Genomic DNA, 17,520 nt, shown 5'->3' on the forward strand with positions numbered 1-17,520 from the left:
AAACAGAGCAGGTGTTTAAATAAAACACACACACAGACACACATTTGTGTATATCTGTGTTCAAGGGCAGTAAACAATTTTTCATAAATAAATTGCTGGGAGTTGTTTTCTCTCTGTAAAGAAGGGAATAGGCAGAGAGATGGATATGTTACCCAAGGTGATACTTCCCACCCTGCTCTGAAAGCGCCTGTGGAGAGAAGCCAAGGCTGAAATCTGGCTTTTGGAGACCCATGTAGCTTTTGCTGTCAGAGGATGTCATTAATGCTGATGGCTGCCCTGCTTTCTCCTCTGAAAGCCTGGCATCCTTCTTCACAGCAGTGAGCCAGCCTCAAAGGAATGGGAGGAAAAGCAAACATACTGAAAATGTGTATTACCTCCTAAGCATGGATGCCATTTTTAATTTCTGCTGATAACTGGATGAATATAAGAGCAAAAAATTTTATAGCAGTCACATGGAGTAAGATGTTTCCCCAGCAAATAACAGGACTAAATCAGAGGAAGGGTTGCTCTAACCTTCAGCTGCTCTATGCCAGCAGGGAACAACCACATCCTCTTCTGAACAGAGACTGTATATAACTAAGGCATGTGAGGACCTAAATCATGAGTGGTGATTTGAACCCTAAATCAAGTGTGGTGAGGCACTGGCACAGGTCGCTCAGAGAAGCTGTGGAAGACTCACCCATGGAAGTATTCAAGATCAGGTTGTAGGGGGCTCTTAGCAACCTGGTCTGCTGGAAGGTGTCCTTGCCAATGGCAGGGAGATAGGAACTAAAGAGTTTTTATGGTCCCTTCCAATCCAAAACACTGTATGATAACAGCAGTGCCAGACGTAATCACATGCAATATATTCCCAAACTGAGACAAGACTAAAAGAACAACCTCCATACTACGGCAAGCAATTCAGCTGCATGGTGGCAATCATGCTCTTCTACCAATTTCAGTGGCAGCTCTTAAGAATCAGATTTCTTGGGGACGAAGGAAAGTGCACAGCCAGACACTGACAGCATAGTTGGTATTTAACACTTGAAACACCCACCTGTCCTCCTGACACTCATCTCCTAGCATGAAGCCAAGAGTATTTCCAGAACACTGAAAAGCACGGTGGAGAAGATCACTCCTGTAGGTTGCTTTAGAATAAAGTAATCCACCAGCCTGGGTGCTAACATCTGCACCACAGGAGAGTATTTCCACATGATGATAGACTTGGCCAATATTTCCTGGCAAGACTAAAGACTGGATTTAGATTGTCAAATTACTGAGTTTTATTTGCTCTGTTTCTTGAAGAAAACTTTAGGACCGAATTCGAAATTACCAGTGTGAAACAGAAAAATTTTGCCCACAACAGAGCTTCCAGAACAGTGATTTGGCAGGCAAGGAAAAACCAAGTGTCAGTGCTGGCAGTTGCACACTTACTTCTTTTCCTTGCAGAAAGCCATCATGCAGTGTTTTCTAAAATTGTAAATGCTCTTTCTGGCTCTATGGGAAAGAACACTGATATGCATCACAGGGTGTGAGATAAAACGTGCAGTGACACTGGTGCCTTTGATTTTTCTTCTATCAGCTTAAATTACACAAAGACAGCTGCAGATTTTTTCCTCTAAACTTTTTCACATTTCATTCTTTGTTTGGTTCCTAAATTCTAGGGTCTAGCTAGGACCTTATATCAGAGACAGGAATTTACATTTAGATAACATAATGCAAAGAATACTAACAACCATCATCCTCCCTCCCTATTAACAGCTCCAGAGCACTTCCCAACTGACCTCAGATTTGTGAAACAGGGATCTGACTTGTTTGCTTGAAACTGAACAGCTCTTTCTCCAGTTAGGAGAAATATAACATAGTTAGGGGTTTTTTTTGATGAGTATTTGTTTGTGTCCTGTCCCTTCCTGCTTTTTCTTGGTTTTAGAGAGTCTCACTCCCTGTGCTTGTGCTGAATTAGTCTCTAGCCACGGAGGTGGCATCAGTTTGTTGTTTGGGAAAAAGCCTGGGAAAAGAACCTCAGCACAGTAGTAACTGCAAGAGAAAGGCTACTGTGTTTTTCAGAGTCACCTAAAAAAGTAGTTAGCAGACACCACCAAGAACAGCCTTCTGACTTCAGGACACTTAAGAGAGGCAGCTTTTCTTCTTCTCAACCCCTATGCAAGGACTCAGGAGTAGTAGGCAGGCAAAGAGCTAGCAACATGCATCAGAACTACAATAAATTGCTATGGAGAAGTCCTCAGTCAGGTTCATCATCTCTGCCATCTATCAGCACTAACACCCAGGTCCTGTGATTTATGAAATTTTCCGCTCAGTTTAGGTGGAGGGGGCATGTGCTGTGGGCTTTTTCGTCTCCCAAAACACTTTATTCCAAACAACACTTCCCCTTACACAACCTCATTCCCACTGCTTGAAGAAGTCCACCCTGCTGTTAGCAGTCACTCTGGCAACTTTACAAGCAGGAGAACAAGGGCTCAGAAATTTACAGAAGGTTTCACATACATCAGACACTTATTTGTACCAAAAGATAGTAAATTTAAACAGCAAGTTAGACCAAGTCTGGCTTACGGCTAGATTGTTACTGCGACATTGGGTAAAAACTGGAGCAACTTTTTTGGAAAGCTGAGGCACGTTTTTCCTCAACCACCCTGCCTTCACTCCCTATTATTGAAAATTTCTCAAAGTTCTGTTGTACCTCCCGGAACCAAATAGAAACTGAAGGACTGAACAAAAATCTTTAAGAAAAAAAAGAGGGGGAAGAAGAGGGGGACGAAACTGTCTCAGTATGTTTCTTATCAGAGAACACACGTTCAAAAAAATGAAGGATTTTTCCCTTTAGCACTGGAGATCATATCCCCTCTTTCCAGCAGTCTTTTACCACAGAGGTTGTTCCAGATGCCAGCACACATAGGTCAGCATTTTCAACAATAGGTGACTAACGTTAGGAGAACTTTAAAAGCGAGTTTAGATCCATTTTTTTTCAAAAGCTCCAAGCTCCCAGCAGCTCCAGCTGGCTTCAAAGGGGGCTCACTTCACAAAGTGTTCTGGATGTGCTCAGCATTTTTGAAATTCAGGGCACCTATTTTGAATCCTGAACATGGACTTAAAAAATCCATGCCAATTTTCACTGCACTAAGTGACACCACCTCTTTAATCTGTGCTTAAAAAGCTCAGTGACATTATAACCAACAATCTGGCTTTTCCCTTCTTTTTGCTTCAAGAGAATTTGCAGAACTCCTAATAAAACTGGTGTCTATCATGAAAACTGGCAGACTTGAATCTAACATGGTAACTATAATTTTCCTTGAAACTAGTCAGGAACACCTCCTTAAATCGTCTTAGTATGGATAACATGGGTTCCTTACAAAAAGCTGTCCTGAATGCCAGCCAGAATACAGCAGCAAGGGCTGTGGGATATTCAGAAATACCACAGGCCATAGAAAAGTACTGAATCCCAGGCTGGCATGCTGGAGTACTTAGCCCTTCCCATAATGCCAGCTCCCTGCTGCAGGGTGCCAGACAAAATAAGGGCTTATATTTGCAATCTTAGCACCAAAGTCAAGACCTCTACCAATTAAGCCAGAAGAGAATAACTGTATTAGCAGCTGATAGTGGCAGACTTCTGTCCTGCTAAAGCAGGATGACATGCACACATTAAAAATACTTCCTCAAGCTAAACTTCTTCAGACTGCTTGATCTGGACCATACTTTTCAATTTATTAATATTAAGACCTTCTTAGCTTAGGAACTTGAAGATGCCTAGAGCCTTTCCATTATCTTTCAAGTATTTTGAGCTTAGGAAAAAAAAACCTGACATAGTGGTTCCAGCCTTGGGTCAACAAGCAGCAACATCTCCCCTCTTCTTCTTCCCTTGAATACCCACAGCTGGAAGGTAATAGAGAGCTTTTGCCAGCACACAGCACAAGGGTAAGAATTAGAGGCTACAAGCATGCTCTCTACAGATGTGCACATGGCCCAGGTCTGCAATAACTGGTACACTGGGGTAAGGATTGTCACTGCCCACAGTCTCCACAAATACCTTGGCATCTCTTACTTTCATGGGAACTACTGAAGCTTTCAAAAGAATGCAGAAGTGCTAATCCCCTGATGCAAGTGACTTCAGCCCTGACAGACATTTCCTCAGAGTCACAGATAAAACTGAAGGACTAAGCCATAAAGGATTAGGAGATGTGTCACCTAGAATTAAGTCACTGGCCTTGAGTCATGGTTTTGTTGGGCACCGAAAATAGCAAATTTCACCATCTTAAAAACAAGTTTATTATGTTTCTTTAAGTATATATAAATGTATTTTAGATATATATTTTGATTTCCTGAGTAGGCTTAAAAGTCTAGATGACTCACATGGTATAGTTTCCATTTTTTACTACACTTCAGTGCACTAAAACCCATCAATCTGACTATCCGAACAAATTCCTTTCACAACTGTGCACTGGATGTTTATGTAGCTAAGAAAATACAGGAAATAAAATAAACACCTTTATGGCTCTCTTCATGTAGAACCTATTTTAAATGATACAGACCCTAAAAAGGGAGAGGCTGTTAGACAGAAAATTGGTCTTTGCCTAGAAAATGTACAGCTCATGGCAAATCCAGATCTTCCCTACTTAGCTGTCTGGTTACTTTGATGTAAGCACCAAAAAGAAGTCTGTATGTGAGATGTGCTTTAAGTCCAAAGTCTGTGGCATTTCAAGTTAGCAGGTGTAGAGATTATTTGGGGTGGTAGGGAAGAAATAAGCCTTGTGCCTTAAAGGGCTGTTCCAATTCACCCTGGATATCTGTGACAATGTTGAAAATAGATTGAAAATCTTATGAGGGACCCAAAGACTGATCCTCAGCCTGATAAAACCTGCCATAATATGGAAATGTTGTGCCAGGCTGGAGACTGGCAGAAGCCCTGACACTGCGACAAAGCCATTACAGCTACTGCCTCCTGCAGGCAGGGTGTGGGCCTCCTGTACAGGGAACCCACTGCAACAGCACATGTGGAGTCCCATCAAAATATTTCTAAGAAAACCTTCTGTCTTGGGGTGACTTTATGATGTGTATCCCCTATCGCCGCTCTATGCCCAGACATGATTCATGTGTCTTTCTGTGTCTTTAAAACTGGGTGCGAGAGAAAGAAAAAAAGCCAGACAAACTTTTCAAAGCAGTTTCGGCTCCAAGGATACAGAGGTAGCTGCTGCTGCTGCTGCAGAGCGGTGGCAAGCACCTTCCTGCTTTTCCTGGCTCTTGGCTCCTTTTCTCAGAAGAGAGAGATGGAGAGTTAAACTCCTTTTTTTCCTGGGACTTTGGTTTCTTCTTCTTCTCTTCTGGATTGTTCAACAATACCAGAACACACTGGGAGACTTTACACCTCAGCCTGGAGGGGCCCAACCTGATCCAGGTCTGAAGAGGAGAAAGCCACACCCACAGAAAGGACTCTGAAATTTACCAGGTTCTCTCCACAGCGAGAGGTTTTATTATTTAGCATTATTCTTTTCCCATTGCGCATTGTTTCTGTCAAATAAATAGGTTTTTTTCTTTCACTTTCCTCTGCGGAATTTTTCCCAAACCTGGTGGGGAGGTGCAGATGAAACTTGCCTTCTATCAGAGGATGTTCATTTTGGACGTTCCTCCGAATTTGTCTCAAACCAGGACACCTTCTCCTGAATCAAATTATGTTTTGCTTTTCCTGGTTTAAAAGAACAGATAGTTTAATGGGAAATGTCATGTTTTCAGGGAGTCATACAAGTGTATCCTCTGAAGCTCAAGATTTCCAGAGAAATGTTGCTGGCTCTTGCCAAAACTATAAACTGAAGATACCAGATTGCTGTTAAAAAAATTAAAAGAAAAGTGAACCTCAATTTAAAAGGACATGAGATTTTTCAATTTCGTCAGACATTTTCATGGAGGGAGGAACAAGAAGGAACTGCTTCTGATTAGCCAGCAGGAAGCATTTAAGAATGTGTTTATTGGTCATTCATGACACGAGTACTTCTGGTAGAGGCAAGCAAGCTATTTTTTAAGCAGCAGGAGCTGGAGGAAGCCTGTTGGTCACAAAGGATCCATGTATAAGACAGTGGTGCCACTGTGTTGGCAGCCCATGAAAGGGATGCTCCAACTAGGCTGATGAGCATGCAAAGTCTTGGAATTTAGGCTGTGCACTCCTTGGGTAAAGAAAACTGTGAAGGGCACTTTAAGTTTAGAGACTGAACTGTATAGCAGTAATCATTAATGACGATAGTAAAAATACTAATAGGTAAAAAGATCCTGCTTATCCTTCTATATGTTTCCTATCAGCAAAATTCTTCACTTAAGTTTCATTTCCTTAACAGAGAGCAATTAATACCCTAAGCAACAACTTAATAGTGTATCCATTAACATACAACAGAAAGTATAATGAAAATAGACCCAAATTAAAGTTCTTGAAATTCAGTTAACCTACTCTTCATCTCATGGCGTATTTACTATAGCAAGCTTAAAAGTTTAGACCCATTTTATTTCTGCCTGTTCTCTGATTTACAAACCCTGAATTAATGCAGCTCTTTCCACAGCCCAAACATGAAAGAACTGTACAAATAGCTGAAGGAAATGAAAAGAACTCTAGATGCTATAGATCACATTCTGTGCACAGAATGACTTCCCAGAGTAAGCCTATGTAGCGTGCTTTTTCGCATTCATCATTACAGTCCAATCCTTGGATCACTGCTGTCGTGGCCATGTGCAGCTAGGTTTCCACTGATGGAGCAATGCTTATAACGAAAGGCCATCCCTCCCAAGGGGAGCACAGCAATGATTTGAATATCAGGCCTCAAAAAGATAGCTTTATTTCAAAAATTTTAGCAAGGGCTGCTAGTGGGCCAATCAGTCTAAGTAGGCGATGGTTTATAGCAACAAAACTGTGAAGTCTCTCCAGAAACTAGAAACCTGTGAAATGTGGGGAAAAAGAGCTGCCTTCTTGCCAAAACAAAATTCCTGGTTATATTCAGTATTGGATCAAAGACAAAGTATTTTGCAGAAACACAGTACTTGCACAAACTTCATCATGAAGGCTTTGGGGATGCTGAGTGACAGCCCCCCTAGTATCCTCAGCCACACTGGCTGAGCACAGCCAAGCCTGAACCATCCCCTTGCCCTTCCTCCAGCTTCCCTCTGGACATACCCTCCAAATTCTGATTTATTCCATGTTATCAGCAGTAGGGGTGCTCCGTGAGCAACTGGGGAGCCCCTGCATCTCTGGGCAATGCCTCCTCAGAAACTCCCAGCAGCAGGGCAGAAGAAAATCGAGGTGTCAATTCCTAAGTGTGCCTGGAAATTGTAGCTGCTCTCAAAGCTTTAGAGCTCACCTCTTCTTTCCCAAAGCCTGCAGCAGACCTAACTACTTGAAGCTCTTGGATACAGCACAGGGATACCAAAAGCATGGAGCAGCTTCAAGCTTTCTGCATAGGTGTCCTTTGGGTCCTGGGGTCATAGAATCATAGAATGGTTTGGGAAGGGATCTCAAAGATCATCTAGTTCCAACACCCCTGCCATAAGTCTTTGCCCAAAGATTTTTGCACCTCCCAGTCAATTAAGAGAAGGTGCAAAATACCAGAGAAATGACATTTCCTAGTGATTCTGATAAACAGAGTATATAACCAGGTACTTTAAAAGCAAGCTTTGAAATGCCACTGGCTTGCTTTGTTCTGAGCACAGTCCCAGGGAGAATGTCAGGTTGCATAACTCATTTGTTATCCTTACACAGAGGAGCTCTGCTAAGCGCCAGCCATCATAAAAATACTAACATTCCTTTTAGTAGAAAACAAATAGAAAAGAAAAATAAACAACTCTTCTATAAGAAAGCCAATTAGCACTTCAAATATTGCCACATGGTCTATAAACAGGGATGTTAATACACCAGGGAGCTGTGCTCCTCTTCAGCCACAGCCTGAGTTATGCAAATGGAGGGAGCACCATTACAGAGATAACACTCGCCCCCATGACACAAACCTACACTGTACATTCATTTAGACACATTCTTTGCATTTTATTTCCCTCAGTGGCTTAAAAAAATGCCAAGAATCAGATTAGTATATGCAGAGCATTTTAATCTAGCCTTAGATAAGGCACTGTCCTCCTCTGGGCAGCGAGCACCCAGAAGCAACATGAAGGAACGTGTCAGGGAGAAAACTGCAGTAATTGAGGTCACATCCTCTGTAATTGCAAGGAAACCCCCTCACACATTTCCCCCCATCATCCATGGACATTTCCATGCATATACAGCTAGCCCTTTTAATGATATTGAAATATTTATCTCCCAAGCAGCTAAATTAGTAAGCATTTAATTCTAGTGATGCAAACACCTGATGGCTGGATGCTCTCATTTACCTGTAAATGCAAAACACCAGCCACTGAATTCAATTATGTGGCAAATGTCCACAATTATCTCTGGGGTATTTGGAATCCCACACAAAATCTGTGCTTCACATGGTTAAGCAGCTACCTCTCATATTTTATTCAGAGAGGGAAGAAAAGAAAAAGTTGTGCTTTGTGGTTTTTTTAAAATCGCATTTGCAGCTGTACAGTTAAAGCTTACAGATAAATAATAAAAGAGTGTTATGTGTCAATGCAGAAACAAATGATGTTCAGTGTCAAACACAAAGCAAGATGCAAATATATTTTTCTGTTACTTAACCTTTCATTTCAACTGCTCTGATCTTGTAAATAAAGCTTACAAGCTAGTTTCAAACAAGTGTGGGAAATTAAGCAAACAAAAAAGGGATCCCAAACCCTAAACCAAAACACCTTAACTCAATGGTCTCCTAGTACTGGTTAGCTAATTATATTTTCCATTTGTTATTCAGGGGATCTAAACAGATTAAAACAGGTTAAAAACAACAGGACTCAGGAACTGGCCCAAGGGTAAGAGCTCTCTGAATAGTACCAGACATCAGTTGCTGTCAACCACTGCCAAAAGACAAGGGGCATTCCTGAATGTTCCAAGAGACAAGAAGAGGTTGGGCAGAAGGATAGATGAATGAGAGGACAGACAGATGGAAAAGAGAGAAGAAAGAACAAACAACTAAATAATACTAAATAACATTCTCCTGCACTTACATGTGCTTCTAAGGATTTGCTTTCCAAGCTTTGTTGAAAATGTTCAAGTCCTTAACTGATCTTCTGGAGGGCAGATAAAGGGGCCTGAAAAGCATTAAGCTAATTAAGCAGGCCTGAGACATGCTTGATGAGATGGGAAAATACAAAGCTTTTGAAAGGGTGAAAAATCTCCAACCATCTGGTAGTGGTATTGAGAAGAAGGGGGAAGGACAAAGGGGCAGTGTGCAGCAGGGAAGTACAGAACTCCTTAATTACTGGGTTACCAAGACCATTACTGCCCCAAATGCCTGTGAAAGCTCACAAAATTAGCTTAGAAAGCTCAGCAAAAACAACATCTCTTAGTAAGAATAGCATCTTGAGGAAAGCAAATGGGAGTAGCTTTCCCCAAGATACATCTGCTAATTAGAAACGATGGGTAATAGATGTGGATGGCGAGGCTCCCAGATGAGAACAAGACTATTCCTGGTGACCTCTCTACCTGTCTCTTCTGACTGCTGCTTTCCAAGGCCCCACAGATGGTGTTCTCCTTAAATTAATACCACCCTGCCAGACAGAAGGAAGCTTCTGTTGTACTTGGCAATACAGGTGAACAGCCTCCATTTAGATTTCAAAGCAAATGCCCCAGGTGTTCCAGCAATATGGCAAGCAGCTGATGTGCTCCAGCCTCTTCAGGCCTGGATAAGACTCAGCTGTGTTTTCTTATCTCTAAGACTAGCTAGAGAAAAATCACAACATTCAAAGGGCAAACTTGACACACTGGAGCAAAATCTGAACTATCTTTGCTTTAAATGGCCTTGTCAGCTCTGAGCTGTGAAAGTGCCAGTGCCATCCTGCCTTCTCCTCTTGGAGGAGATGGATATGTATCCAGCTGATTACAGGTGCAGGTTAGGAAGGAGAAAGCTGGCTTCGGTGCCCAAAGCTGTGACCAAACCTTTGCCAAAAAAGCATTGCTGTGCTCATTCTCACTTTCGGGATGTGAATATGTGTGACTGATTTCCTTCCCTCCTACGTGCAGATCCTTCTCCAATTTTTTCAGCTGTGCGCTGTTATCCAGTCAGATTTACAAGATGGGTAAGAGAAAGCTATATCCATCCTTGAATGGCAGTCATTGCAAGAAGGAAATGGTTCTGGCAATCTAATACATTGAATGGCACTGCTTCTTCCAGGATCAGATATAACCCTCAGATCATGGCTGCCTCTGGTGGTTAAATATCCCATAGCAGTTGTGATAGGAACAAATGGCATTAACCATATTTTACAGCCAACTCTTGACATCAATATGTCTCCTCCAGGCTCCCCTTGAAAGTTCTTTTCCCTTTGGAAAGATTTCCTGTGTCTTAAACATCATTCCTTTAACTTAGTACCATTAAACACTGGCTGTGTTTAATGCCAGAGTGGAACAGTTTCATGAGCAGATTCTGTGATCTCTGTATGCATCAATTTCTAAGATAACTTGGGTTACTTTAGATAGGTACAAGATATATATGTATTTCTTATCATCTGCTTTTCATGCTCACACACTTCAAGAGCCAGCTGGAACTGCAAGTGGAACTGCGTCCAGGAAATTTATTCCCCTTTGTCATGCAGGAAGCAGGCAATATTAGAAATACTGTTTAAAGACTTTTTCCTTTAACTTTATTTTCTTTTAAAGCAAAATTGCCCATATTGCAGTGCTAGAAGATTCAAAACCAAGCTACAAAAGCTTGGTTGGACATTTACCTGAAAACCAGCTGTGTTCCAGCTGCAGGAGCCTGCAGTACCACTGTGTGGTTACTGAGACATATCAGTAACCTCCCAGTTAACCTCAGTCATCTGCAATTCAAGACTCAGGTTTCTATGTGCAAGCAGACTTATGATGATACAGGTACTAAAACCATTGAAAACAGTTTAAAAAGACCACAATAGCTGTACCTACCACACACTGGACAGTTACTGCTTTGGAAGACAGAGAGATAAACCAAAATCACAGAGGATGCCAGTTTTACCAGACCAAGATGAGTGTGGAAGCTGTTAGCTACACTCATGTGAGGGTAATTGTAAAACATCTGCTGTCCCAAGGAGGAAGTCCCAAAAAATGAGAGCACAACTCTTGTCTCTTTTGGTGACCCAGCTTTGTAGATCAATGTGACCATCAGACAGGAGCTCCTGATATCTAAAGGAAGGACTGGGTGTGCTGGTAAGGGTCACAGCAAAATGCCATGAATCTGTGAGGTGAGATGACAAGAAGTGCCAAGGGCTTAAATGAGATGTGATGGCGGCAGCCATGCAAAACGTGAAGCAATAAGCATCTGAACCCAAGTAAGGGAGAGGGACCATGCCAGTGCTTACAAGTGGCCTCATACCCTGTTGATCAGAGCATGCTGGAAATAAATCTGAATTAATGCTGGAAGCGTTCCACCCCTGATCCTTGTGTCTTTGAGATTCCTGCAAAACAGCAGGAAGCCCCTTTCATTGCTGAACAGCACTAATGAGAATGTGTCACCTGCAAAGACCTTTCAGTGTTCAGAAAAGAGCAAAACAAAAAGCAGTGAAGCGGCTGAAGACTCATAACAGAAAGTCCTACTCAGTTTTCTGACCTCTCAAGACCAGCTGGGTTGATGCAGGCACCAAGCTAAGGTACTAGCACCCCAGAGAGGGGGTGATGCTCAGACCCAGCTGTGCTGACTACCTTCCTGCTCAGTCTGTGAGCTTCCTGCTAATCTTCCTTCTAGCTGGGATAGCAGGAAGAATCAGGCAAAGTAATTTCCTTGACTTAAGTAGCTGGAGTTAGGCACTGATTTTTCAGCACATTGACATCTTATTTTGAAGCACCTGAGGTATCTCCATTTGTTCTCATTTGACACCTTTGTGCTACATTTCAGGCTGACAAACCATAAAAACACATCCAGCAGATGTACTTTAAGTGATGAAACACCTTGTAACTGTGATAGCATTTGGCCACAAATTGGGAACCTCAATGTTTTCTAGGCCCTGATAGAGTGAATTTGCCATCTTGACCCCCTGACTATACACCATTGTTAGGTGTAACCAGGGGGTGATGGAGAAGAGACCATTGACTTTTTCTGCTCAAAATCCAGAACAGAGTTTAACCAATTTTTCTGTCCAGGTAAGAATGGTATAGCCTGCAAGTGACTGCTTATTTCCTCCACAGAGAAAATGCTGAATGTGTAGACATGCTGTTTTTCAAGGGCTGTCAGTTAATGAAAGTATTGAGAGATTTTAGGATGATGTAAATGGAATAAAGGTGGTTTTGGCCTCTGTGGTAGCTATCATTACTTGCACAGTGACTGCAGAACAAACAAACAAACAATAAAGGCACATCCACATCCACAAAGCAGAATGAGTCAAAGGGCTTATATACCCCAAAATTTCAGTGTAAAGACCCTGCAACAGAGAAACAGTAATGAAGGTCATCTTTTGGTTTAAATTTGCTGGTAGAAAGCAATGGATTTTAGAACTCAGGATAGAAGTCATAAGTCTGAACCTGGGAGGAAAATCATTAGCAACTGTTTCAGCAAAGTACAGTGTTAATCAAGTAAGTACATTATAAGCATTGAAGCATGTGTACAGGTAAGTAAAAAACCCCCACCATTTCATACTCATGTTTCTCTTGGATCTCTCAAACAAAACCAAGTGTTCTTGCAGTTGCCCATAGACTGTCTGCAGCTGCAACTCACAGTTCATCATTCAAAGCACTGGTTTAGTTGCAGCTATGAGCATGTGCACAGCACACAGGAGTGCTCCAGGAAAGGCCCCTCAGAGAGCATGCAAGACCCCAAAAAGGAGATGCTGAGTTATTTGTGAAATAACAGAAAGTCCCAAAGAGCTGCATTTCTGCACCAATATGTTGAGATGACTCTACTGCCTGATTCAGATGCAGTCCCAGAGGTGTAGGAGGGAAGAGTTTTCTCCCAGGTAGATCATTCTGAGTGGCTAGAGACAGGGTCAGTTTGGGCTGTTGGGTTGATACTATGGGCAGGTATGCTGGTGATGACCTTGCATGCTGATCTGGAGGCAAAATGTGATAAAAGCCAACCAAGCAGAGAAAAAGTGCTCTAGATGGCAAGATCTCCTCAAAAGAACACTCACCTGTCAACCACATTAGGAAAAGGTGAGGGGGCAGAAAACCTGCTGCCAAAAAGTTATGAGTAAAGTGCAGAAAAAAAGAAGAGAAAATCCAGAGGAAAGAATTATGCTTCAAAGATCTGAGTGAGATTGGGTGGGATTTTTCCATCTTTGGAGCAGTGAGAAAGGTTTAATCTCACTGGGGAAGGTTTAATCTCAGTTGGGGTGTGCAGCAGTGGGAAAGGTTTAATCTCAGTTGGGCTCATGCCCTAGCAAAGCAAGCTCTACTTTACAAGGCAGTACATACATTTCCCCTCACTGTGTAGCAGTCCCTTCTTGTACAGCTCTGGCCTCCCTCTCCAAGCACAAGGAGCAAGGACACCTATGAAGCCATGGTATACCTTGCTACAGTGGGGATACTGTAACACGATGTATCTAACAATGAGGCCCGTGGAAAAGAAATATATATGGACTGATTCTTGATAGATGTTTCAGAGATGTTTATTTCTCCAGCCACATGGCCAGGGCTCTGCCGAGGAACTGTTACAGTCACGGGACCCGAGGGTCCTTCCCACGCAGGGGAACACAAAACAACCAATGGGGAATGAGGCTGACCAGGGGCTAGGGAAACCCCATGCCTCCCCACCAGGGCCCCTCTCCCAGGGCTACATGGCAGGGGGGAGGGCCCCAACAATACCTCACTAGTAGAGCCATAGAGAGAAATGGGAATGCACAGAAGAGAAAATAGAACAGAGCTGAATCAAAACGTGTGTATCTTGATCTGTGTGACAGTATACAGAGTGAGTAAAGACAATGAGAACATAGATTTACTCCTCACCGTAGCACTAGGCAAAACTAGAGAAATAAACAGTGAAGTTGTCTTGGTAGTCTGAGGAAAGGAGGGGGGAAGCCAGGTCAATTCCTCAGCAAGGTTTGTGTTCAAGGACACTGCACAGACACTCCCCTGCGTTCTCACCGCTGCAGAGCTGAGGCAGCAGCTTCCTGCTTTTAGCTAGCCTGTTAGCTGAGGCAAGAAATTTTCCTATACCGGGACACTGAAATCCTCCAGTAATTTCTTTGTCTTCTTCTGGAACTGTTCAGCCTAGCTGTGATCTGAGAACCAGATCATCGGACCCCGTGGACTGGCAGGCAGGCTGCAGGTCTGTTGTATCCTGGCCTCAGACCTCGGGAGGGGCAGAGCCAGCTACAGAGGGAAGTCTAAATCCAGCAGCTTTCTCCGCATTGAGGAAGTTTAATATTTTAACAGTTATTAATTTTTTCTCCCTGTGCCATGTGGGCACTTTGTCTGTTAAATACATAGTTCTTTTCACTTTCATCCAAGAAATTCCTTTTGTGTCAGTGGGGGAGGGGCGCTGAAACCTGTCTTCTGGGGAGGAGACGTTCCTTCCAGAGCATTTCCCCCTAAACTTGTCTCAAACTGAGACAGAAGTGAACATGTTCTTGCACTCCCCAAAGAACAAGCCAGATTATCTTTCAATCCTAGGACATATCATGTTTTCTTTTAATTCCTTCCTGTTCTATATTTGAAATAAAAAGACAGCTCTCCATCCCTTCTCCACTCCCAATGGCTGTGGTTTCCACACAGTTATGACTGGATTCCACTCTATTTTATGAAAATCCTTGGTGAAATGCAGTTTGTCTCCCTACTGCCCTAAGTGTGTGGCCATTTGAGTTTTTGAAATAGCTAAAATATAGTGCCATAACCCTGGCAATGCAGTACATCCATCCAAAACCTAAGCAAGTGGGAGCACAGAATTTCCAGTTCCAGAGCCAGCTCAGTCGGATCTGTGTGTATTCCATCATAAACAAAGTTTATTAGAAGAGGTAAGAATCTAAAATTTATCAGTGCTTAACAAAATGAAGACTTCTTTTGTAGAAGATGGCACAAAAATGTAACAAATGTAAATTTGTCTGTGAGGGCTCAAATTGTTTCCTGGTGAAACTGCCTGTACTCCTCTGGTCTGTTGGACCTATTCTAATTTAAGACTGAATTTCTTACTGTGGCACACAGGAACTAAGCTGACTGTTCAAACAGATGCCTCTGTAGATGTACAGTATATGTTGAAGTGGTGCCATATCTCCGGAGGTGCTAAAGCTTATTTCCAGAAATACTGTTGGCTATGATGCCATCTGTAACAGAGTGGTCCTTGGCCAGTGAGCCCTACTTTTTCAATATGTTACAGGAAAATGTTTCTAAGATGTCAGACTCTCTCCCATATTCCTTTCCCTCATTTCTTGGGTGCTATCTGAGATACTTTAAAAGAGATACATGTTTTGTTTGCTTAAGTCACTGCTGTCTCTCTGGAGAGGTGAGCTAAAACCAAAGTCTGGTAGACTTGGACCCCACCATTTGGAATATGGATTCTATTATCTCCACAATTTTCGTATGTGAAAAGAACATTATCAGTATCTTAAAGCTCTTTGAGAGTTGTAGCTTACAAGTAAAAAACATGTAACATCATGTATATATAAACATGTGAGGACTCAGAATGACATCATAGCATCTGCTTTTCACTGGCATTTCATGATTTTATATTTTTTGGCATTCCCACCTGTCTTGGTTTGAAAGACAGGTGTCTGCCTAAGGAAGGCAGGAGCCTCCCTTGGAATGGAAGATGCAACCCCCCTTCCCTCCAAATTATTAAAATTTTGAAATCAAGGGGCTTTCAGGCAAAGATATGGGAAATAGGAATAACAGTTCTTTACTAAGAATATATATATAAGTTTTATATATATATATCTAAAACAAGGCAGGGAAAAAAAAACTGATTTAAACTGACAGAGTCAGATACGACCTGACCCTGTTAGTCAGGGTAGCATTAGCAGTCCGATAAGGTGGTGGCTGCTGTCCTCCTGAAGTGAATGGATGTGGTTCTGTTGAAGCAGTGATCCTGTGTAGAAAGATCTGGTCTTCCTCAGAAGGTCCAGTGGTAGGTATGTAGCGCTTGTCCTCTGGAAATCCAGTGGGAAAGGCTGCCTGTGGTCTTCAAAAATCACAGTTTATATCCAGGATGGGATACTTGGTTTCTCCCTCTGGGTGGAGCATCTCACAATGGAATGATGAATCATGAGATAAGGCACTGATGGGCCATTAACAGGACATTGTCTTGAGGGAGGAGGCACAGGGAGCACTGTCCCACCTGGTTTTAACAGCTCACGAAGATGGTGATAGAATACATGCTTGTGGGCACATCTTACATTGCAACCTAGGACACCACCATGGAAAATTAAAGTAAAAATGGCACTTCAATATATTCCATTAAAAATTTCCAGTTTCTCCTCCAGCTCCTCAGATGATTTAATTTCTTCCCTTTCTTTTTATTTTCTGTGTATGGTAAAGCATTCTAAAGCTTCTTTTACTTGATTTAATGCTGCATATGATTCAATTCAGTGTTGTAATATGAGTTAATTAAACTAAACAAAGGCAGCATTGTCAACACTTTCAGCAGGAACAAAGAGATGATATTTTAAAATGCAATAAAAATTGCCAATTTATAGTACCATTTCTATTCTGCTTACTGCAAATGAAATGAAGAAAGCAATCAAATAGAGATAATAAACCTTAAATGCTATCATTCTTACAGTATTCTCTATTGTTGTTTTCCTGTTTTCTTTCCTTTTGGCTTTTTGTGTTTTACCCTTATCATCACGTCTGATAACACAAAGTAACTGTGACAGCAAGCAAAACATTTAAGCTGAAAAATTCCTTACATTTTCTACTTTTTTATTAGAAAAGCACACAGAAGAAAATCCATTATTTTTTCTTGCAAGGGATGAAAAATAATTATAACTTCAAATTAATCTTGCACCACCTATTCTTTATGTACATTCAGGCTAGAACCTGATGTATGGAGAATAATGAAAAGAAACAGATTCCTTCTGTGGCAGGAAAAAAAAATGTGACTTTTTTCCCCTCAAGAGACTGAAATCAATATCTAGAGCAGACTTTTGACAGTGTAATAACGGCCCTGACTGCCAATGCACAGTGCTGCACAGCATTCTCAGGGAAGAACCCTCAGGAAAGCCCTGCAGGAGGTCTGCATCCCATTTGCTGCCCCATCCTGCACCATCAGTGAAGCCTCTTTGCTTATGTTAGAGCCTGGATACCTCCCACTTCACAACTGCCAAAGCCCCCACACCACAAACATAAACCCACAGACAATGGGGTCAGACCCCCACTCCTCTTCTGCAGTCTGCAATGTTTAAGTGGAGCAGAGAAGATGCAGGCGAGCCTCACCTGGCTACTTCCATGAGGCATAGAAATTGGATATCCTCCTCTGCCACAGCTATAATGCCTTCAAGAGGGCAGAGTGCTTGATATAGACCAAACAGCCCTTGGACCACAACAAACACAGC

General features: G+C 42.2%; 1 protein-coding gene across 8 annotated transcripts in view; it reads right to left on the reverse strand.

The window, feature by feature from the left end:
* MACROD2 (mono-ADP ribosylhydrolase 2) overlaps positions 1-17,520 on the reverse strand; it is an 882,739-nt gene that overhangs the window by 20,303 nt on the left and 844,916 nt on the right. For 5 of the 8 annotated variants that reach the window (XM_032103643.1, XM_032103640.1, XM_032103639.1 and 2 more), the window contains one exon: positions 16,150-16,370. The exons of 1 other annotated variant lie outside the window; for it this stretch is intronic. In XM_032103643.1, coding sequence (XP_031959534.1) covers positions 16,165-16,370 — 206 coding nt within the window. In that variant the 3' untranslated portion in view covers positions 16,150-16,164. Of the gene's footprint in view, positions 1-16,145; positions 16,371-17,520 lie in introns of those variants that run through there. 2 more of the 8 variants (XM_032103645.1, XM_032103644.1) reach the window with 2 other exon arrangements.

The sequence above is a fragment of the Corvus moneduloides genome, chromosome 3 (genome assembly GCF_009650955.1).
Source record: "Corvus moneduloides isolate bCorMon1 chromosome 3, bCorMon1.pri, whole genome shotgun sequence".
In the NCBI taxonomy this organism is placed as follows: domain Eukaryota; kingdom Metazoa; phylum Chordata; class Aves; order Passeriformes; family Corvidae; genus Corvus; species Corvus moneduloides.